At 49.9% G+C, this 23497-nt stretch overlaps 1 protein-coding gene across 1 annotated transcript in view; it reads left to right on the top strand.

The window, feature by feature from the left end:
- Nucleotides 1–23497, top strand: part of LOC106584500 (protein MON2 homolog) — a 61559-nt gene that overhangs the window by 23439 nt on the left and 14623 nt on the right. Inside the window, exons 4-26 of the mRNA XM_082968081.1 lie at nt 126–257; nt 539–668; nt 1247–1344; nt 2824–2949; nt 3167–3361; nt 4085–4209; nt 7924–8063; nt 8337–8484; nt 9848–10032; nt 10341–10422; nt 10772–10953; nt 12200–12312; nt 13691–13795; nt 14264–14344; nt 14555–14719; nt 14863–14964; nt 19296–19406; nt 19816–19991; nt 20474–20636; nt 20860–21153; nt 21414–21615; nt 21847–22496; nt 23292–23435. Of these exons, the coding sequence (XP_082824207.1) occupies nt 126–257; nt 539–668; nt 1247–1344; nt 2824–2949; nt 3167–3361; nt 4085–4209; nt 7924–8063; nt 8337–8484; nt 9848–10032; nt 10341–10422; nt 10772–10953; nt 12200–12312; nt 13691–13795; nt 14264–14344; nt 14555–14719; nt 14863–14964; nt 19296–19406; nt 19816–19991; nt 20474–20636; nt 20860–21153; nt 21414–21615; nt 21847–22496; nt 23292–23435 (3849 nt within the window). The remainder of the gene's footprint in view (nt 1–125; nt 258–538; nt 669–1246; nt 1345–2823; nt 2950–3166; nt 3362–4084; nt 4210–7923; nt 8064–8336; nt 8485–9847; nt 10033–10340; nt 10423–10771; nt 10954–12199; nt 12313–13690; nt 13796–14263; nt 14345–14554; nt 14720–14862; nt 14965–19295; nt 19407–19815; nt 19992–20473; nt 20637–20859; nt 21154–21413; nt 21616–21846; nt 22497–23291; nt 23436–23497) is intronic.

A 23497-nucleotide genomic window follows, 5' to 3' on the forward strand; every position in this document is an offset into this window, starting at 1 on the left:
CTATGACCTCTAGAGCTCCTCTCACTTCCTCTGTTCTGTCACATTCCAGTACATTGTGACTTTCGCTGCCTCCTGGGTGTACAAGTAGGCTACAAGTCTAACCATGTGTTGTGTGTGCTCATCAGGCTGCAGCAGGGAACATCATTAACATGCTGTGGCAGTTGATGGAGAACGGGCTGGAGGAACTGAAGCTGCTGCAGACTGTGTTAGTGCTGCTCACCACCAACACAGTGGTACATGACCAAGTCCTGTCCAAGGTACCGTACACTCAGCACACACATTGCAGACACTTTATATATTCACAGTACAGTCAGATAGTACATGCTGTGTCCCAAACACGTCTCATATTGCCCAGGGAGTTGGTCTCCACTTCCATGTGAATCCAGATGTCTGGCTACGTTCCAATGTTCATACTAGCATACCACTTAGAATGTATTTCCCAGTACATGGCTTGATTCTTGGTGGGAGGCTATGTTAGGCTGGATACTGTAACAGAGCCTGTGTCTCCTCGCCCCCTCCCTCCCTCCCTCCCTCCCAGGCCATCGTGCTGTGTTTCCGCCTGCACTTCACCAAGGACAACATCACCAACAACACAGCCGCCGCCACCGTCAGACAAGTCGTCACCGTGGTATTCGAGAGGATGGTCGCGGAGGACGAGCGCTTCAAAGGTCAGAGCAGAGTGCTCATGGGAAATGGAGTTCCCGGACTCTACTGTTTTCTTTTGGCCATTGATTCAGAGTTGAGTCATTGTTAGATCCACAAAGGGAAGTGCGCAAGTGTACACTTTGGATGAAAGGTGGAGGTTGCAGCCACAGAACTTTACATCAGTATTCTAGCATCCCACTTCCTCTCTCCAACCCTTGTCTTTTCCTCTAACTTTGACCATGCCACAGAGGAAGAGGGTTTGTTTCTCCTTAGATTGCCTAAAGCTGCTTATCCCATGACTTCAGTGAATACAACATGACTTGTTGAGGTTTTGGTTTGGTCCCTTTAGTTTTCACACTGCTGTCTTTCCACTCTACGTCTTGGTTTAGTATCACTGGGATTGGAAATCACAATTTAATTGAGGGACTTTTCCCTCTAGAGGTAGGTTTTGGACCGGTCTTTTCTGAGAGTGTTTGTTTGTGTCATTGTTTGATGAGAGATTGATCCCTCCAGGCTTGTAGCCACAGCTGTGTCTAAAGTTGTCTCTCCCTCTCTCCTCTGCCCCCTTCCCTCTCCTCCCTCCCTCTCTCCTCTCCTCCAGACATTGTGGAGCAGCCTCCTCCAGTCCAGGGTAACACTAACCGGAGGTCTGTCAGCACCCTGAGGCCCAGTGCTAAAGACGCCTACATGCTGTTCCAGGTACGTCCACCAGGTGGAGACAGTCCTCCATACCTCTCGCTGTACCCAACATTCACCCTCTCTCCCATCAGAAGAGGCGGTGTAGCTAGGGTAGAGTAAGAGCTATGGGAGGGCCATGGCGAGGGAGGGCACGAGGGCCATGGCGAGGGAGGGCACGAGGGCCATGGCGAGGGAAGGGAAGGGGCGAGGGCCATGGCGAGGGAAGGGAAGGGGCGAGGGAAGGGGGGAACGTGGGTAGGGGCGGGAAGGGAGGTTGAGAGTTAGGGCAGGGGAAAGGAGGGAACGAGGGAAGGGGGTGTAGGGAGAGGGGGAATGAGGGAAGGGGTAGGGAGAGGGGGAATGAGGGAAGGGGTAGGGAGAGGGGGAACGAGGGAAGGGAAGGGGTGAGGGGAAGGGAATGGGTGAGGGGTAGGGAACGAGTGTAGGGCGGGATGGGAGGTTAAGAGTTAGAGGAGGGAATGAGGGCAGGGGAGGGGAGGGAAAGGGGGGTAGGGAAAGGGGGGAACGAGGGAAGGGGGAAGGGGAGGAATGAGGGGAGGGAAAGGGGGGAACGGGGAAAGGTGGGAACGTAGGAAGAGGGGGGGAACGAGGGAAAGGGGGGAACGAGGGAAGGGGAGGTATGAGGAGGGGAGAACGGGGAAAGGTGGGAACGTAGGAAGAGGGGGGAACGAAGGAAAGGGGGGTAGGGAGAGGGGGAATGGGGGTAGGGAAAGGGGGGGAAGGGAATGGGTGAGGGGTAGGGAATGAGGGAAGGGGGGAAGGGATAGGGAAAGGGGGGAACGAGGGAAGGGGGGAACGAGGGAAGGGGGGAACGAGGGAAGGGGTGAACGAGGGGAGGGGCGAGGGAAGGAAGGTTGAGAGTTAGGGCAGGGAATGAGGGCAGGGGAAGGGAGGGTAGGGCAAGGGGGGAATGAGGGAAGGGGAGGAACGAGGGATGGGGGAATAGGGGGGAACGAGGGAAGGGGTAGGGGAAGGGGGGAACGAGGGGAATGGAGGGAACAAGGGGAATGGAGGGAACGAGGGGAATGGAGGGAATGAGGGGAAGGGCGAGAACGAGGGGGGAGGGAATGGGGTGAGGGAGGGAATGGGGTGAGGGAGGGAACGGGGGTTGGGAAAGAGGGAACGGGGGTTGGGAAAGAGGGAACGGGGGTTGGGAAAGAGGGAACGAGGGAAGGGGGTGAGGGAACGAGGGAAGGGGGTGAGGGAAGGGAGGGAACGAGGGAACGGAACGGGGGGAACGAGGGAACGGGAAGGGAGGGAACGAGGGGAAGGGAGGGAATGGGGGAATGAGGGGAGGGGTGAGGGAGGGGGAGCGAGGAGTAGCGAGGGGTAAGGGAGGGAACAATTTTGTGGAATGAAACAGCCATGCTGTCATAAGATATGTACAGCCCATACTTCCAGACTGTATCACAGAGGCAATGGTAGTAGCTGTCTCCAGCTGTCCTATGTCTACATCCCCATTTCCGTGTGTCCCTCCAGGACCTATGTCAGCTAGTAAATGCTGATGCCCCCTACTGGCTGGTAGGGATGACAGAGATGACACGGACGTTTGGTCTGGAGCTCCTGGAGTCGGTCCTCAATGACTTCCCTGGGGTCTTCCTGCAGGTGAATACACAGTACAGTATTATACTTTACAATGCAATACAACTTAATACAATATGATGCAGTAAAGTATGGTTCAATGCAATACAACATAATCAAGTATTATCTGCATTGAAATAGAATACAATACAACATCTTATCTCACTGTAGGTGTCTTGTATTTGTACTGTGATCCCCAACTCTGTGGGGGATTGCCCTCTAACCTCTGACCCCCGTGTAGCACCAGGAGTTCAGCTTCCTGCTGAAGGAGCGTGTGTGTCCGCTGGTCATCAAGCTGTTCTCCCCCAACATCAAGTTCCGTCAAGGCAACAGCAGCGCCGCCTCCCCAGCCCCTGTAGAAAAACCCTACTTCCCCATCTGCATGAGGCTGCTCAGAGTGGTATCTGTGCTCATCAAACACTTCTACAGCCTACTGGTGAGTCTCTGTGGCTATCAAACACTTCTACAGCCCACTGGTGAGTCTCTGGGGTTATCAAACACTTCTACAGCCCACTGGTGAGTCTCTGTGGTTATCAAATACTTCTACAGCCCACTGGTGAGTCTCTGGGGTTATCAAACACTTCTACAGCCCACTGGTGAGTCTCTGGGGTTATCAAACACTTCTACAGCCCACTGGTGAGTCTCTGTGGTTATCAAATACTTCTACAGCCCACTGGTGAGTCTCTGGGGTTATCAAACACTTCTACAGCCCACTGGTGAGTCTCTGGGGTTATCAAACACTTCTACAGCCCAGTGGTGAGTCTCTGGGGTTATCAAACACTTCTACAGCCCACTGGTGAGTCTCTGGGGTTATCAAACACTTCTACAGCCCACTGGTGAGTCTCTGTGGTTATCAAACACTTCTACAGCCCACTGGTGAGTCTCTGTGGTTATCAAACACTTCTACAGCCCGCTGGTGAGAGTCAGTTACAGCTATCTACTACCAAGTACTGTGTTCTCTGTACCTACATCATCAAACACAACTACAGTCTAGTGGTGAGAGCCAAGGCAGGAACTATAGTTAGGGTCAAGTCCATTTGAATTGAGGAAGTAAGTTGAAATTCCAATTTTCCACAAATCCTGTTGTCTTATTGTAGAGCCAGAAATGTGTGGATACTTAGCTTGGGGAGCTGAGGTGTGTGTTTGTCTGTTGCTGTAGGTGACAGAGTGTGAGATCTTCCTGTCTCTGCTGGTGAAGTTCTTGGATGGAGAGAAGCCTCAGTGGCTTAGAGCTGTGGCCGTGGAGTCAGTCCACAGGCTGTGTGTACAGCCACACCTGCTACGGTGAGTAGGAGGAGCACACACACACTGACTTTACTGTACACACACCCTCACCCCCGTACACACACACCCTAGTCCATTCCGGCGCTGACAGAGATGGCCGCCTCGCTTCGCGTTCTCAGGAAACTATGCAGTATTTTGTGTTTTTTTTATGTGTTATTTCTTACATTGTTACCCCAGGAAATCTTAAGTTTTATCACATATAGCCGGGAGGAACTATTGGATATAAGAGCTTCGTCAACTTACCAACATTATGACCAGGAATAAGACTTTCCCGAAGCGGATCCTCTGTTTGGAACACCACCCAGGACAATGGATTGGATTCCAGCCGGCGACCCAAAACAACGGCGCCGCAGGAGGGGCAGAAGAAGCGGTCTTCTGGTCAGGCTCCGTAGACGGACACATCGCTCACAGCTCCCGAGTTTACTACTCGCCAACGTCCAGTCTCTTGACAACAAGGTAGATGAAATCCGAGCAAGGGTTGCCTTCCAGAGAGATATCAGAGATTCTAACTTTCTTTGTTTCACGGAAACGTGGCTCACTTGAGACACGCTATCGGAGTCGGTACAGCCACCTGGTTTCTTCACGCATCACGCCGACAGAAACAAACATCTCTCTGGTAAGAAGAAGGGCGGGGGTGTATGCCTTATGATTAATGAGACGTGGTGTGATCATAACATCATACAGGAACTCAAGTCCTTTTGCTCACCTGACCTAGAATTCCTTACACTCAAATGTCGACCGCATTATCTACCAAGAGAATTCTCTTCGATTATAATCACAGCCGTACATATGCCCCCCCCCCCCAAGCAGACACATCGACGGCCCTAAATGAACTTCATTGGACTCTATGTGAACTGGAAACCACATATCCTGAGGCTGCATTCAGTGTAGCTGGGGATTTTAACAAGGCTAATCTGAAAACAAGACTCCCTAAATTTTATCAGCATATCGAATGCGCTACCCTGGCAGAAAATATCCTGGACCATTGTTACTCTAACTTCCGCGACGCATACAAAGCCCTGCCCCGTGCTCCTTTTGGAAAATCTGACCATGACTCCATTTTGTTGCTCCCAGCCTATAGACAGAAACTAAAACAGGAAACTCTCAGGTCTGTTCAACACTGGTTCAACACTGGTCCGACCAATCTGATTCCACGCTTCAAGATTGCTTCAATCACTTGGACTGGGATATGTTCCGCATAGCGTCGGACAACATTGATCAATACGCTGATTCGGTGAGCGAGTTTATTAGCAAGTGCATCAGTGATGTTGTACCCACAGCAACTATTAAAACCTTCCCCAAACAGAAACCGTGGGTTGATGGCAGTATTCGTGCAAAACTGAAAGCGCAAACCACTGCTTTTAATCAGGGCAAGGCGACCGGTAACATGACTGAATACAAACAGTGTAGCTATTCCCTCCGCAAGGCAATCAAACAAGCTAAGCGTCAGTATAGAGACAAAGTAGAGTCGCAATTCAACGGCTCAGACACGAGAGGTATGTTGCAGGGTCTACAGTCAATCACGGACTAAAAAAAGAAAACCAACCCCGTCGCGGACCACAATGTCCTGCTCCCAGACAAACTAAACAACTTCTTTCCTCACTTTGAGGACAATACAGTGCCACTGACACGGCCCGCTACCTTAAACCTGCGGGCTCTCCTTCACCGCAGCCAACGTGAGTAAAGCATTTAAACGTGTTAACCCTCTCAAGGCTGCCGGCCCAGACGGCATCCCTAGCCGCGTCCTCAGGGTAGGCGCAGACGAGCTGGCTGGTGTGTTTACGGACATATTCAATCAATCCTTATCCCAGTCTGCTGTTCCCACATGCTTCAAGAGGACCACCATTGTTCCTGTTCCCAAGAAAGCTAAGGTAACTGAGCTAAATTACTATCGCCCCGTAGCACTCACTTCTGTCATCATGAAGTGCTTTGAGAGACTAGTCGAGGATCATATCACCTCCACCCTACCTGACACCCTAGACCCACTCCAATTTGCGTACCGCCCGAATAGGTCCACAGACGATGCAATCACACTGCACACTGCCCTAACCCACCTGGACAAGAGGAATACCTGTGTAAGAATGCTGTTAATCAACTACAGCTCAGTGTTTAACACCATAGTACCCTCCAAACTTGTCATTAAGCTCGAGACCCTGGGTCTCGACCCTGCCCTGTGCAACTGGGTCCTGGACTTCCTGACGGGCCGCCCCCAGGTGGTGAGGGTAGGAAACATCTCCACCCCGCTGATCCTCAACACTGGGGCCCCACAAGGGTGCGTTCTTAGCCCTCTCCTGTACTCCCTGTTCACCCATGACTGCGTGGCCATGCACGCCTCCAACTCAATCATCAAGTTTACAGACCACACTAGAGTGGTAGGCTTGATTATCAACAACGACGAGACGGCCTACAGGGAGGAGGTGAGGGACCTCGGAGTGTGGTGTCAGGAAAATAACCTCACACTCAACGTCAACAAAACAAAGGAGATGATTGTGGACTTCTGGAAACAGCAGAGGGTGCACCCCCCTATCCACATCGAAGGGACAGTAGTGGAGAAGGTAGAAAGTTTTAAGTTCCTCGGCGTACAGATCACGGACAAACTGAAATGGTCCACCCACACAGACAGTGTGGTGAAGGCGGCGCAGCAGCGCCTCTTCAACCTTAGGAGGCTGAAGAAATTCGGCATGTCACCAAAAACACTCACAAACTTTTACAGATGCACAATTGAGAGCATCCTGTCGGGCTGTATCACCGCCTGGTACGGCAACTGCTCCACCTACAACCGTAAGGCCCTCCAGAGGGTAGTGCGGTCTGCACAACGCATTACCGGGGGCAAACTACCTGCTCTCCAGGACACCTACACCACCCGATGTCACAGGAATGCCAAAAAGATCATCAAGGACAACAACCACACGAGCCACTGCCTGTTCACCCCGCTAACATCCAGAAGGCAAGGTCAGTACAGGTGCATCAAAGCAGGGACCGAGAGACTGAAAAACAGCTTCTATCTCAAGGCCATCAGATTGTTAAACAGCCATCACTAACATTGAGTGGCTGCTGCCAACATACTGACTCAAATCTCTAGCCACTTTAATAATAAAAAATTGGATGTAATAAATGTATCACTAGTCACTTTAAACTATGCCACTTTATATAATGTTTACATACACTACTCATCTCAAATGTATATACTGTACTCTATACCATCTACTGCATCTTGCCTATGCCGTTCGGCCATCACTCATCCATATATATTTTTATGTACATATTCTAATTCATTCCTTTACATTTGTGTTTGTATAAGGAATTTGTTGTGAAATTGTTAGATTACTTGTTAGATATTACTGCATGGTCAGAACTAGAAGCACAAGCATTTCGCTACACTCGCATTAACATCTGCTAACCATGTGTATGTGACAAATAAAATTTGATTTGATTTGAAACTTATCACATAACTTCAACGTATCGCCATTGATAATGGCTGACCCTGGCCATGACCCCCACTCTCCAAGGGTGTCACAGGGGGAGTTGGGATATGCAGAAAAACATTTCCATTTCACACATGCATATAATACATGCTTGTGCATGTGTGTTAAAGGACAAATATAATCACCCACTAAATTATTATTATTATTATTATTAAATTCTATGTTCTTCCCAACCTCCCATCCACTTTTCTAACTCCCTTCATCTCCTCCTCTCCTCCTGTTCACCCAGGTCTTTCTGCCTGTCCTATGACATGAAGCAGCACTCCACCAAGGTGTTCAGGGACATCGTCAATGCTCTAGGCTCCTTCATCCAGTCCCTCTTCATCGTCCTCAACACAGGAAACCCTGCTGCTACCAACACTTCCACCGGTCAGTAGTGTTGACCTTTCGTATCCAATTTGTAAGTCGCTCTGGATAAGAGCGTCTGCTAAATGATTTAAATGTAAATGTTATAGCTTTTGACATATAATGTAGTGGAACTTATGGTGAAGTAAAGGAAGGACAGTCTAGGATAGGAGTAGTCAACTCAGGAGGGTACAGGAGAGTGTGGTCTGCAGGGTGCAGGCTTTTGTTCCAACCCAACACTAACAGCCTACTCTTTTTCCTCCTCTCTCTCCCTAATCTCTCTGTCCCCCTCCCTAGGTGGGTCAGGGGCCCAAGGGGCTGCCCAGGGGGGTCCAGGAGCAGGAGGTCAGGGTGGGAGTCTAACCACACAGGCTGCCTTTGAGTACCGCGGTACCTGGATCCCCCTCATGACCGTCAGTGTACAGGGCAGCGCCAAGGCTACCTAGTCAGTAGTAACACACACACACACACACACACACACACACACACACACTAGATATCTAGCTATTGCTGTCTAGATAGAAATCGTCAATCCAATTATTACACACAGTAACCATGTTTCCATCCACAGTTTCTATGCAAGTAAAGTCCATATAAAAGAAAAACATGACAGCTGTGATGGAAAAAGGAAGTTTCGTGAACAATTTCATAAATGCCAACAGATCATTTGTTTGTTCGACATGGTGGGATCTTATTTGTGTCAGTAAAATGAATTATATGCGAAATGGTGATGGAAACAATTATTGATATAATAACCATCATATCAGAGTAAACTTGGAGTCACGCGATGATATGGGGTGTGGTCCTCCCACGATGACTCGGGAAACCATGCGGTTTATTAGGCTATAGATGAAATAAGTTATGATGAACTTCACAGGGTGGTGAAAGTGCACGGTGATGAGCTTCATGCTGCTTCCCAATAAACATCGAGGGTCTTATTCTGGTGACATGATGATCAATGCTGGGCTGCCGTTTGACAGATAATCTTGCTCTTATCCATAATAATGTCATGTAAACGAGCTTAGCTGCACTGTATCTGCCAGCTGTTGGCTAGAGCGCATGTGCCAATACCAGAGTGGGCACATTTGCTATTTTTAACTATCGTAGAGCTGAAAATGCGAGGGAGGGAGTAGCATCTGTTGCCTGTAATTGTGAGGAGATAAAACAATGCTGCTGTTTTTATGTTATAGAAGCTGGTTTGTTGATGCAGGAGAAAGAGTTGTTAGTTGTCAGTCATCTACCTCAACATTGTGTTTCTGTAATGGACAAATGGCCAGGGACAGCTGATCCTGCAGGTGTTTAATACAAGAACAAATGGCCAGGGACAGCTGATCCTGCAGGTGTTTAATACAAGAACAAATGGCCAGGGACAGCTGACCCTGCAGGTGTTTAATACAAGAACAAATGGCCAGGGACAGCTGATCCTGCAGGTGTTTAATACAAGAACAAATGGCCAGGGACAGCTGATCCTGCAGGTGTTTAATACAAGAACAAATGGCCAGGGACAGCTGATCCTGCAGGTGTTTAATACAAGAACAAATGGCCAGGGACAGCTGATCCTGCAGGTGTTTAATACAAGAACAAATGGCCAGGGACAGCAGATCCTGCAGGTGTTTAATATAAGCAGCAGTCCAGTGAAAAATAGTTTGTTAGTAGGAGCTGAACAAGAGTGATTGCACGCAGCCCCTTTTGATGTAGTATACGCACATTCATGCAACTCAGCAGGGTAGAGAAGTGGTTCTCAGCATCTGCACACACACTAACACACACACGCTCATTCACATCATTACTCTCTCTTCCTCCGCCAGTCTGGAGATGTTGGACAAGGTGGAGCCCCCGTCTATCCCAGAGGGTTATGCTATGTCTGTGGCCTTCAGCGCCCTGCTGGACCTGGTCCGAGGCATCACTTCCATGATAGAGAGAGAATTGGCTGAGGAGGAGGCGGCTGTACGCAGGGAGGCCAACCCAGACCAGAACACCCAGCCTGAGCCTGGTGAAGAGAGGGCAGGGGGATGGGGGTCAGGGGTTAGGACCTGGGGGCTTCTCTGGGCCTACAGAAAGTGCTGAATCTTAGCTTGACATTCTGTAGGTGTGCAAATCTTGAACTTTGAAGCACTTTTCTGACCTCTAGTGGCCAATCCAGTACCTACACTTCCTGAGGGAGTTGATCAATGTAGGCTTACCACGGTGATGCGCTCTGTCATCCCTATTAAAAAGCTTATGTAGAATTTTTAAATATAGATATCTGTACAAATGTATGTTGCTTTTCCACTCTGTTGCTAACTAGTGTTTCTCTGTTAGGGGCCCATCTGGTCTGGGAGGAGATGGTCAGTGCGTGTTGGTGTGGTCTACTGGCTGCCCTCTCTCTCCTGCTGGACGCCAGGTAAACAACCCTTCTTATAGATCACCTCAAAGTCAATGTATTTAGTATCCCATCAAATGTATTTAGTATCCCCTCAAAGTAAAGGTATTTATAATCCTCTCAAAGTAACTTGATAGTTTGACAGGGGAAACTCAAGGTCAGTGTTAAGTTCAGGAGCAACAAAAGTTATTGAAACTACTGCGCCCAGCAACTATGGTCCCTAGACCATAAGTTGCTGTGTAAGGGGTCAGCAGATTAAACGGTTTTATGATAAAAAAATGTAACGCGGCAAAAAGTGAAGACGTTGCAGTTAGGCCGTCATAAACGTTTGTTCCAAACCCATAACCCCCTCTGTCTCGTCCCCCTCCAGTACAGATGAGACGGCGACAGAGAGCATCCTGAAGGCAGAGCTGACCGTGGCGGTGCTGTGTGGTCGCCTGGGCCTGGTGACGCCCCGCGACGCCTTCATCACAGCCATCTGCAAGGCCTCGCTGCCCCCACACTACGCCCTGACGGTCCTCAGCAGTAATACAGCCAACCTTAACAACAAGGGTCAGTCGTGGATGCTAAACCGACACTGCAAAAACATTTTTACTAAACATTTGGGAAGGTAAAACGTTTTCAGTGTAAACTTTAACCACTAAAACAAGATATCAAGTATATAGAAAATATAATGGCACTATATACTTTTAAATAAGATCATCTGTGAGAACTAATAATCACTTAAATGAAAACTAGACAGTCAAGGAGAATCTAAAATGTAAAAAATGTGATGACATGGGACCCCCAATGATTTTGTTGTAATGTTTAAGTCCGATAGCATAAGAACAAGGCATAAGCCATGGCCAAATGTGTAGAATTTAAGGGAATTTGCTTTAAGACTGAAAATATTCTCTCCGCTCCGTGGCAAGATGTGTAGAAGTGTGAGAAATTCGCTTTAAAACAGCAACATTTTGTCTCTGCAGCTAAGAAGACGGCCTCTAAAACCGCGCCGTTGGCCAAGGCCACTACCACGCACCCTCCAAAAATGTCTAGGGGAAACACTGGCGCGTGTACGTCAGTACCCTGCGTGTGTGTGTGTGGGGGTGGTGGGTGCATGCGTGTGTGAGAGTGTATGTTTGTGTGCGTTCATAGCGTTCTTCCCTCATGGCTTTGCTACATCAGCTCTGTGATAATTATACATACGTGCCACTGAGGAACTCGATAAGCCGGTAGTTAGTTGTTTATTTCTACACTTAATGCGCTTTTCATCCCAAGTCTCTCTGTGTACGTTTGTGAGAGTTTGAAGCTCGAGAGCCCTGGCTGTGTGTGATCTCCATACTAACCACTGTGATGCCCCACTTATATGTCATTAATCCTGGCTGTGCCTCAACTGTTTTCTTGTTCCCTCTAATTAGTAACACCAAGATGAATGTGTCGGGGAGGTCACAGTCTCACACGCACACACTATTTGCATATTTGCTGTGATAGATGGAGCTTGCAAAATGGCTTCAGCAGGATCGATGTTTGCTAGGGAGTTAATAAATCAAGTCTCTGTAGCATGTAGCTGGCTTGTCACAGTCACTCAGTGAGTATATACATGGAAATGACTGGCGTTGTGTGTTATTATTATTATCAGGGGTGTCTGCCTCTGTCTGCCTGCCTGTCTGTGGGGTACATCATGAAGATGAGAAAATAACGAAGTCATCGTGGACCAAGGAGTCTAAATCTATTTTTGAACCTCCAAAAGATTTGGTCCTTGTGATCATTACTTTTGTGTGGACTCAAATAAAAGGTGTTTTCTCCTGTCCTCCTCCAGCCTACTCCATCCAGGGCCAGAGTGTTCAGATCATCAGTTCCTCCAGTGAGTCTCATCAGCAGGTGGTGGCTGTGGGACAGCCTCTCTCTGTACAGCCCCAAGGCACCGTAGTGGTAAGATTACCTCTACACAACATTACTACAACACCACATCTAAAGGCCACTGTGGTGGTATGATACTTTTGTGTAATTAGTGTTTGTGGACACACCTTCAAATTAGTGGATTCGGCTATTTCAGCCACTCACATCGCTGACAGGTGTATCAAATTGAGCACACATCCATGCAATCTCCATAGACAAATATTGGCAGTAGAATGGCATTACTGAAGAGCTCAGTGACTTTCAACGTGGCACAGTCATAGGGTGCCATCTTTCCAACAAGTCAGTTCGTCAAATTCCTGCCCTGGTAGTGCTGCCCCGGGCAACTGTAAGCACTGTTATTGTGAAGTGCAAACGTCTAGGAGCAACAGCGCCTTAGCCGCGAAGTGGTAGACCACACAAGCTCACAGAACGGGACCGCCAATCGTCTGTCCTCAGTTCGAACACACTACTGAGTTTGAAACTGCCTCTGGAAGCAACGTCAGCACACAAACTGTTTGCCAGGAACTTCATGAAATGGGTTTCCATGGCCGAATAGCCTCACACAAGGCTAAGATGACCATGCACAATGCCAAGCGTCGGCTGGAGTGGTGTAAAGCTCGTCGCCAGTGGACTCTGGAGCAGTGGAAATGCGTTCTCTGGAATGATGAATCCCGCTTCACCATCTGGCAGTCTGGTGGATGAATCTGGGTTTGGAGGATGCCAGGAGAACGCTGCATGCCCCGATGTATAGTGCCAACTGTAAAGTTTGGTGGCATTGGAATAATGGTCTGGGGCTGTTTATCATGGTTCGGATTAGGCGTCTTAGTTCAAGTGAAGGGAAATCTTAACGTTACAGCATACAATGACATTCTAGACAATTCTGTGCTTCCAACTTTGTGGCAACTTTTTGGGGAAGGCCCTTTCCTGTTTTAGCATGACAATGTCCCCATGCATAAATCAAGGTCTGTACAGAAATGGTTTGTTGATCGTTGTGGAAGAACTTAACTGGCCTGCACAGAGCCCTGACCTCAACCCCTTCGAACACCTTTGGGATAAATTGGAACGCCGACTGCGAGCCATGCCTAATCTCCGAACATCAGTGTCCGACCTCATTAATGCTCCTCTGGTTGAATGGAAGCAAGTCCCCGCAGCAATGCTCCAATATCTATTGGAAAGCCTTCCCAGAAGTGGAGGCTGTTATAGCAGCAAAGGGGGGACCAACTCCATTTTAATGCCCATGATTTTGGAATGAGATGTTCGACAAGCAGGTGTCCAAATACTTTTGGTCATGTTGTGTACCACTACACAACATTTACTACAACACCACAACTAGAGGGCACCGTATGAGCAAATGTTAATGTTCACACATACAAACAGTAGTGTTGCATAACTCCATCTCTCCATCTATCAGCTGACAGCTAAGAATATCCAGTGTATGCGGACCTTGTTGAACCTGGCCCACTGCCACGGGGCGGTGCTGGGAACCTCCTGGCAGCTGGTGCTGGCCACGCTGCAGGTACACTTCCACCATACTGTATCCACCACACACCAGAGGAGGCTTGTGGGATGAGCGATAGGAGGACAGGCTCATTGTAATGGCTGGAATGGAATAGATGGAACAGTCAAACATGTGGTTTCCCTGTTTGATGCGTTTGATACCGTTCCATTTATTCCATTCCAGCCAATACAATGAGCCTGTCCTCCTATAGCTCCTCTCACCAGCCTCCTCTGCCACACACACACACACACACACACACACACACACACACACAGGTACAGTTTTACACTGTATTATAACCAAGCTGTGATTTTTATTTTTTTATTGTTGATATTGACAAGCCTAAATATTTATATTCATAAACATTTTTTTTGTTGTTCTGATTTATATAGTGGAAGTGGTCTGAGTGAATTGCTCTGACTTTTCTCACCACCCACTCCACTCTTCCTGTTCTGTCTATCTCCCACCTTCCCTCTCCTCTCCCAGCACCTGGTGTGGATCCTAGGTCTGAAGCCTGGGGTTGGAGGTGCTCTGAAGCCTGGTCGTGCAGTAGAGGGGCCAAGCACGGTAATACAAGACCACAAATCGATCGCCCTGCCTTACACAGTCACACTGTAATTAGTTAAATTCTCTGCATCAATTAGCAACAGCCTCCGTAGGGTTTCATTGGCTATTCAGCCTTCAAAGCTAGACACCACACTAAGGTACGTAGCTCTGCTGGATCGTAATAGACAAACCTGTCAACGCTCTGACTCCTCCTCTGTCTGTTGGTTACAGGTGCTGACCACGGCTGTGATGACGGACCTGCCTGTCATCTCCAACATCCTGTCTAGGCTCTTTGAGAGCTCCCAGTACTTAGCCGACGTGTCACTGCATCACCTGATCACTGCACTGTGCTCCCTCTCTCTGGAGGCTGTGGAGATGGCCTACGGGACTAACAAGGTAACTACTATACGTGCATGTAGCCAGAGCAACAACGTATGACGTCCCCATCTTCTGTTTGTGCCGCCTTGTGTTCCTAAATATGTAATGCTTATATCCACCGACCCAGTCACTCATATGTTTTGTTCTCGTCCTGTGTCCAGGAGCCGTCTCTGTTTGCTGTTGCCAAGCTGCTGGAGACCGGCCTGGTCAACATGGACCGTATAGAGATCCTGTGGAGGCCCCTCACTGGACATCTACTGGATGTACGTCTTCCATTCACTATTATAGACCACCTATAGACCTTTATATACCATCATAATGGAAGTAGTGGGTAGTGAAGTCCAGGGTTCAAATAATATTTTTTTATCATTTGTAATCTGTGCTTGCTTGCTTTAAATGGACCAGTAGAATAATCCAAATACTTGGAACTGCCCATCTCACATTCCAGGCAGGCTCAAGCTAACTTTGAAAGTATTTGAAATATTTCAAATAGTATTTGAACCCAGGTCAATTGAAGTGGTATTTTGGGAAAACTTCAATAGATACTTCTCAAGCCCTTTCATTTCGTGGTAATGGTAGTAACTCCCCCGTTTCTAATGCTTTGAGTGGCATCTGTCCTCTGTGTAGTGAAAGTAATACACCTGTTGTGTGTGTGTGTGGTCTGTCTGAAACAAACCATTCTCTTTTCTCTATCTCCCTCTCTTTTGCAACCCATGTCTGTTTTTGCAGAAGGTAAGCTCGGAAACTTCTCCCAATCATTTGCTTTTGCTCTCATTCCCTGTGCCTCTCTGCCTGGTGATCAATGTGTTGGAGCTGAGAGTATGCAATGTGCAGCTTGCAACACTTATGTTTGCTTCGTTGTTATGTTTGATCTAAATTTCCTCGCTTGAGTTGCATTTTTGGAACTCTGTTTTTGTTTGTATGCATACTATACAGCAGTTGTCACCAACCTTTTCTGAGGACAGATCACTTTCTGGGTCAAAAAGCAAACCGAGATCTATTGCTTCGATTATACTTCTTTTCTTTTTTTACACAATTTAAACATAATCCTATGCAACATTAACCAATTAAAAACAGTTCTGTAGCAATGAGGTTTGTGCAGTAAGCTATAGGCCCAATACATTATCACTGCATATTGGCTGCGCTTGAATTGTCCTGCCAATGTTCTTCTCAGACTATTTAGAAATTATATTTAAAAATTGTAGGTATATGATCACACTGGAATAGATAATTTGTTCTATTACTTGAGGCACAGCTGAGTGAGCATAATAATTTGCTTTTTTATTTTAATTTCTTTTTTTAACTGGACTGATGGCCTGCATCTGATGGTCAGTCTGAGGCAGGGAGGTAGCAGCGGTGAGGCAGGGAGGTAGCAGCGGTGAGGCAGGGAGGTAGCAGCGGTGAGGCAGGGAGGGAGCAGCGGTGAGGCAGGGAGGGAGCAGCGGTGAGGCAGGGAGGTAGCAGCGGTGAGGCAGGGAGGGAGCAGCGGTGAGGCAGGGAGGGAGCAGCGGTGAGGCAGGGAGGGAGCAGCGGTGAGGCAGGGAGGGAGCAGCGGTGAGGCAGGGAGGGAGCAGCGGTGAGGCAGGGAGGGAGCAGCGGTGAGGCAGGGAGGGAGCAGCGGTGAGGCAGGGAGGTAGCAGCGGTGAGGCAGGGAGGGAGCAGCGGTGAGGCAGGGAGGTAGCAGCGGTGAGGCAGGGAGGGAGCAGCGGTGAGGCAGGGAGGGAGCAGCGGTGAGGCAGGGAGGGAGCAGCGGTGAGGCAGGGAGGTAGCAGCGGTGAGGCAGGGAGGGAGCAGCGGTGAGGCAGGGAGGGAGCAGCGGTGAGGCAGGGAGGTAGCAGCGGTGAGGCAGGGAGGGAGCAGCGGTGAGGCAGGGAGGGAGCAGCGGTGAGGCAGGGAGGGAGCAGCGGTGAGGCAGGGAGGTAGCAGCGGTGAGGCAGGGAGGGAGCAGCGGTGAGGCAGGGAGGGAGCAGCGGTGAGGCAGGGAGGGAGCAGCGGTGAGGCAGGGAGGTAGCAGCGGTGAGGCAGGGAGGGAGCAGCGGTGAGGCAGGGAGGGAGCAGCGGTGAGGCAGGGAGGGAGCAGCGGTGAGGCAGGGAGGGAGCAGCGGTGAGGCAGGGAGGGAGCAGCGGTGAGGCAGGGAGGTAGCAGCGGTGAGGCAGGGAGGTAGCAGCGGTGAGGCAGGGAGGTAGCAGCGGTGAGGCAGGGAGGGAGCAGCGGTGAGGCAGGGAGGGAGCAGCGGTGAGGCAGGCAGGGAGGGAGCAGCGGTGAGGCAGGCAGGGAGGGAGCAGCGGTGAGGCAGGCAGGGAGGGAGCAGCGGTGAGGCAGGCAGGGAGGGAGCAGCGGTGAGGCAGGGAGGTAGCAGCGGTGAGGCAGGGAGGGAGCAGCGGTGAGGCAGGGAGGTAGCAGCGGTGAGGCAGGGAGGGAGCAGCGGTGAGGCAGGGAGGGAGCAGCGGTGAGGCAGGGAGGGAGCAGCGGTGAGGCAGGGAGGGAGCAGCGGTGAGGCAGGGAGGGAGCAGCGGTGAGGCAGGGAGGGAGCAGCGGTGAGGCAGGGAGGGAGCAGCGGTGAGGCAGGGAGGGAGCAGCGGTGAGGCAGGGAGGGAGCAGCGGTGAGGCAGGGAGGGAGCAGCGGTGAGGCAGGGAGGGAGCAGCGGTGAGGCAGGGAGGGAGCAGCGGTGAGGCAGGGAGGGAGCAGCGGTGAGGCAGGGAGGGAGCAGCGGTGAGGCAGGCAGGGAGGGAGCAGCGGTGAGGCAGGGAGGTAGCAGCGGTGAGGCAGGGAGGTAGCAGCGGTGAGGCAGGGAGGGAGCAGCGGTGAGGCAGGGAGGGAGCAGCGGTGAGGCAGGGAGGGAGCAGCGGTGAGGCAGGGAGGTAGCAGCGGTGAGGCAGGGAGGGAGCAGCGGTGAGGCAGGGAGGGAGCAGCGGTGAGGCAGGGAGGGAGCAGCGGTGAGGCAGGGAGGGAGCAGCGGTGAGGCAGGGAGGTAGCAGCGGTGAGGCAGGGAGGGAGCAGCGGTGAGGCAGGGAGGTAGCAGCGGTGAGGCAGGGAGGGAGCAGCGGTGACTTCTCTTCTGCCTTATGCACCATGTTGTTACTCCTATGACCAGAGAAAGTGAAATATTCCTCGATATTAAAAAAGACACAAGCCGCTAATAATAGCAATTAAAGTTTATCAAAACATGCATTTTATGGCCTATAAAACTGTTGAACAAAGTGTTGACAGTGCTGAATAACAACTTAAACAGGAACTTACTCATAAAACAGCTCTTTGCTGTATTCATTGAGTCTCTCTCGTCATGGTTTTGAAATCTCACATGATCAACTTTGCTGTGTGTTACGGTCTATGGCTCCAGGAAACTATGCAGACAGTGATCTGAGTTATCTGATTGGCCAGCAGTAGGCCTATAGGTACACTAGCTTTGCTCTCTTGGGCAGCTGGGTAAACTGAGTTCTACCTTCAGACTCGTGAAATGGTTCAAAATGGTAACACGTTGCCTTCCCAGGACACTAGAGCTACTGAATCAAGTGCACCTACCGTCAACAGCGCGAAACAATAACAAAAAAACAAAGGAACTCAAGGCTTTATCAATGTTTGGTGATTGATTAGGAATGCCTTGGAGATGGACCGGTTGGTGACCGCTGCTATACAGACATCTGAATATATACATCAGCTGTAATGATATGCCAGCCTTTATTGACAAGTAACATACTTGTTTCATGTTGGGCAACGTGTAGCTAACAGACACTTGTGGGGTGTAAAGGTTGGTGCTAATATGGCGTCTTAATCACTGTTGGTGTAGCTGTCCAGGGGAATAGTGTAATGAGCAACAATGCAACTCGTTGAAAGCCAGCTGATCTCGCCACAGCGCTCATGATTATGTGTCTGTCAAATGGAATGACATTATTTCATTCATCACAGGCATAGTGTTTTAACCACCGGGTGGACATACTGTTTGAACAGCCCCTGACCCAGATCCCTTTCGCTCTCTCTCTACCCCCCCTCCTCTCTTTCTCCCTCTCCGTGCTCGTGTGATGTCTGATCTCCCTCTCCGTGCTCGTGTGATGTCTGATCTCCCTCTCCGTGCTCGTGTGATGTCTGATCTCCCTCTCCATGCTCGTGTGATGTCTGATCTCCCTCTCCGTGCTCGTGTGATGTCTGATCTCCCTCTCCATGCTCGTGTGATGTCTGATCTCCCTCTCCGTGCTCGTGTGATGTCTGATCTCCCTCTCCATGCTCGTGTGATGTCTGATCTCCCTCTCCGTGCTCGTGTGATGTCTGATCTCCCTCTCCGTGCTCGTGTGATGTCTGATCTCCCTCTCCGTGCTCGTGTGATGTCTGATCTCCCTCTCCATGCTCGTGTGATGTCTGATCTCCCTCTCCGTGCTCGTGTGATGTCTGATCTCCCTCTCCGTGCTCGTGTGATGTCTGATCTCCCTCTCCGTGCTCGTGTGATGTCTGATCTCCCTCTCCGTGCTCGTGTGATGTCTGATCTCCCTCTCCGTGCTCGTGTGATGTCTGATCTCCCTCTCCGTGCTCGTGTGATGTCTGATCTCCCTCTCCGTGCTCGTGTGTGTGTGTACCCTACCCTCTGTTCCCTGCTGCAGGTCTGCCAGCACCCCAATGCCAGAATGAGAGAGTGGGGGGCTGAGGCTGTGACCTCCCTCATCAAAGCTGGCCTGGCCTACAAACACAACCCCCCTCTGGCACAGAACCAGGTACTACTACCCAATCTCTCTCATCTTCACCCAGTAACCCAAACACAGGGAATGCTGGAACATTTCCTGTCTAGAAGTTGGAAGACTGTTACAATGTGTTAAGATGACTAGCTATTAGTCCGCTTCACCATGCCAACCCACCCACACATAGTTGGCATGTTTAGATCTTAAGGCCACTCCCTGCCCTCTTTCTTTCTCTCTGTCCCCATCTCTCTCTTTCGCTCTGTCAATTCCTTTTTAATTTATTGGCATGGGAAACATGTTTACATTGCCAACGCAAGTGAAATAGATAATAAACGGTAAACATTGCAAAGTTTCAAAGGAATGGAGAAATTTAAATAGACGTAATTATGGATTGTATTTAGAATGGTGTTTGTTCTTCACTGGTTGCCATCTGTCCCTCCGTCAGAGGCTGCAGCTCCTGTTGTTGAACCCGCTGAAGGAGCTTTCCAACGTGCTCCATGCAGACATCCGTCAGAAGCAGCTGGAGAGCGTGCTGCAGATCCTCCAGAGCCAAGGGGACAGTCTGGGGCCCGGCTGGCCCTTAGTGCTAGGCGTAATAGGGGCCATCCGCAACGACCAGGGGTGAGGGAGGGATGAAAGGATAAATGGGAAGAGGGATAACGTTGAAGCGGTGCGGAGATAATGTGCTTCTTTACTATTTTAGCAGTAGTAACACTTAAAGCGGTAAAATGTTACTTTTTGGGCGACCCGACCAAATGTGAGTTATAGATCTGTCATTCTCATTGAAAGCAAGTCTAAGAAGCTGTAGATCGGTTCTACATGCGTTATTGCTATGTTTCCCGTTCTTAAGTTTTGTTTGTGCGTCTTAATTTTTTTGTACATCTTCAAACAGCTGAAAATAAGATACTTTGTGTTCTTAAGAAGATATTTCACAGCTGTTTAGATTGTACAATGATTCTCTGCACTATGCATTGCTTGTTTTGTGTCACAAAATGAAATGAGGCAAACTATTTTATTTATTTTAGCAGCCAGGAAATGGCAGAGCGATTTCTGCGTAGTGCACCTTTAATTGATCTCTCCTGCTGTATTTCTTCCTGTCCCAGAGAGTCATTGATCCGAACAGCCTTCCAGTGCCTGCAGTTGGTGGTGACTGACTTCCTCCCCACCATGCCTTGCACGTGCCTCCAGATCGTAGTGGATGTAGCTGGCAGCTTCGGCCTCCAAAACCAGGAGCTCAACATCAGCCTCACCTCCATAGGACTCCTGGTGAGACTGAACACACCATGACTAACACTAACCCTAACTCAACATCAGCCTCCCCTCTATAGGACTCCTGGTACGACCGCAGTATGTGGCATATATTGTTTTATATCCTGTATTGAGTTTGTTGATACTGTTATAATTACTGTTGCATTACTAGTATTTCAACAATGATTTTTGAAAGTGACTGTCTGTGCTAGTGATTTCTGTCAACCTCTCTCCCCCACAGTGGAACATCTCCGACTACTTCTTCCAGAGGGGCGAGGCCATCACCCAGGAGCTAGAGAGGGAGGAGGCCGCGCTGCAGAAGCAGGCTCAGGAGAAGGGTGAGCCCCTGAACAGGCCCTTCCACCCGGCCCCTCCGTTCGACTGCCTGTGGCTGTGTCTGTACGCCAAGCTGGGCCAGCTGTGTGTGGACCCCCGGCCCGCCGTCAGGAAGAGCGCCGGTCAGACCATGTTCTCCACCATCGCTGCCCACGGCACCCTACTGCAGCAGTCCACCTGGCACATCGTCGTCTGGAAGGTACCGTCTAGTCACTAACAGTAATCACATGAATGATACATGGCTATAGACTCCTATCACATACTGGAAGCTATTCAAATGTTCAGTCACTGGCCGTCGTCTATCAAGGAAACACGCGGTCAAATAGGATTGTACGTTTGGGATCTGTCAATTTGAACCTGATCATACGTGATTAAGTCCTGCTGCTAATACTTGAAACCACCCAGTATGATTTTAACAAGCTTATTGGTCATCTTCCCTCTGGTGGTCCATAAAACCAGGTTCTGTTCCACCTGCTGGACTGTGTGAGGAAGTCTTCCACTACGGCCGATAAGGAAAAGATTGAGTCGGGGGGCGGGAACATCCTCATCCACCACTCACGGGACACGGCTGAGAAACAGTGGGCGGAGACCTGGGTGCTGACGCTGGCAGGGGTGGCTCGTATCTTCAACACCAGGAGATACCTGCTGCAGCAGCTAGGGTGTGTGTGTGTGTGTGTGTGTGTGTCCCTGTCTGTGTGTGGTCACGTGTTTTTATTTCAAGCTTTTTTCATCTCTTATGTCTACACTCATTGACAGGAGGAGGAAGATTAGTGATTTATGGACAGTGCTCCTCCTCCTCATTGCCCTGTCCCCACGCATATGCAAAATACTAATTTAATGAATAGGCCCCAATATTTGCCTCTTCTTACCTGGTTCTGTGTCCACTCCACAGGTGACTTCTTCAAGGCGTGGGAGGTTCTGTTGGACCACATCCAGTCTGCTGCCCTCAGTAAGAACAGCGAGGTCTCCCTGGCCGCGCTCAAGTCCTTCCAGGAGATCCTCCAGATCGCCACACCCGTCAAGGACTCCGCCATGCCCACCGACGCTCTGGCTGCCATGGGTGTTCCCCCCATCCTCATCGACCCCCTCAGTGCCCCGGGCCCCGGCAGACCCCTGCTGCGCTCCGACTCGATGCTGGAGAGACTGACGAGCTACAACGGCGCCGAACTCCAGGCCCCTCCCCCAGGGGAGGAATCGGCACTGGAGGATGCGGCGCTGTGGTGGTCGGCGTGGAACACCTGGTACCGGACGGGCACAGACAGCACGAGGCCCCCTAGTGGCGGGACGGGGACAGACAGACCCTCCTTCGTCCCCAGCCAGCCCTTCCTGACAGCGTTAGTCCAGATCGTCCCTGCCCTCTACCAGCACATAAAGACTGTCTTCAGCATGGAGGACCTGAGGAAACTGGGAGTGATCCTCCACGGGGCCGTGTCCATACCCATCAGCAGTGACGCCTCGCCCTTCATCCTGCCCTCCTACACCGAGGCTGTCCTCACCAGCCTGCAGGAGGCCGTGCTCACAGCGCTCGATGTGCTGCAGAAGGTGGGTGGGCCACAGCACAAATATTATAACATTTTTAAAGTGTTTTGCAAAATCAGCCAAAACCAATCGACACACACACACACACACACACACACACACACACACACACACACACTGTTAAATGCTCTCAAAGTTCCCTTTTTATTAGATGGACAAGGTTGCTATTCCTTTGTTGTCATCTGTTATGGAAACTAGCACATTTATTTAAAGGGTCACTGTTCCTTTTCTCCTGATCTTCTAATGGAACAGTATGTGACTGTAGTATAACCTTGTTTAACCTGATCTTCTAATGGAACAGTATGTGACTGTAGTATAACCTTGTTTAACCTGATCTTCTAATGGAACAGTATGTGACTGTAGTATAACCTTGTTTAACCTGATCTTCTAATGGAACAGTATGTGACTGTAGTATAACCTTGTTTAACCTGATCTTCTAATGGAACAGTATGTGACTGTAGTATAACCTTGTTTAACCTGATCTTCTAATGGAACAGTATGTGACTGTAGTATAACCTTGTTTAACCTGATCTTCTAATGGAACAGTATGTGACTGTAGTATAACCTTGTTTAACCTGATCTTCTAATGGAACAGTATGTGACTGTAGTATAACCTTGTTTAACCTGATGGGAGTCAGTAGTGAGTGAGGTTCCCTGGTTCTAGTGAGTGAGGTTCCCTGGTTCTAGTGAGTGAGGTTCCCTGGTTCTAGTGAGTGAGGTTCCCTGGTTCTAGTGAGTGAGGTTCCCTGGTTCTAGTGAGGGCAGTAGTGAGTGAGGTTACTGTCTCTTTGTCTGCAGGCCATCTGTGTGGGCCCAGAGAACCTGCAGGTCATGTACCCAGCCATCTTTGAACAGCTGCTCCTCTTCGTTGAGTTCTCCTGCAAACCCCCCCAGTACGGCAAGATGGAAACCAAACATGTGGCCAACGCTAAATACAACCAGGTAACGAATCACAATCTCTCTCTCTGCCGTTGTCTTTCTCTGACGCTTGTGCGCAAGTCTTT

The sequence above is a fragment of the Salmo salar genome, chromosome 23 (assembly GCF_965601325.2).
Source record: "Salmo salar chromosome 23, fSalSal1, whole genome shotgun sequence".
Classification (NCBI taxonomy): Eukaryota; Metazoa; Chordata; class Actinopteri; order Salmoniformes; family Salmonidae; genus Salmo; species Salmo salar.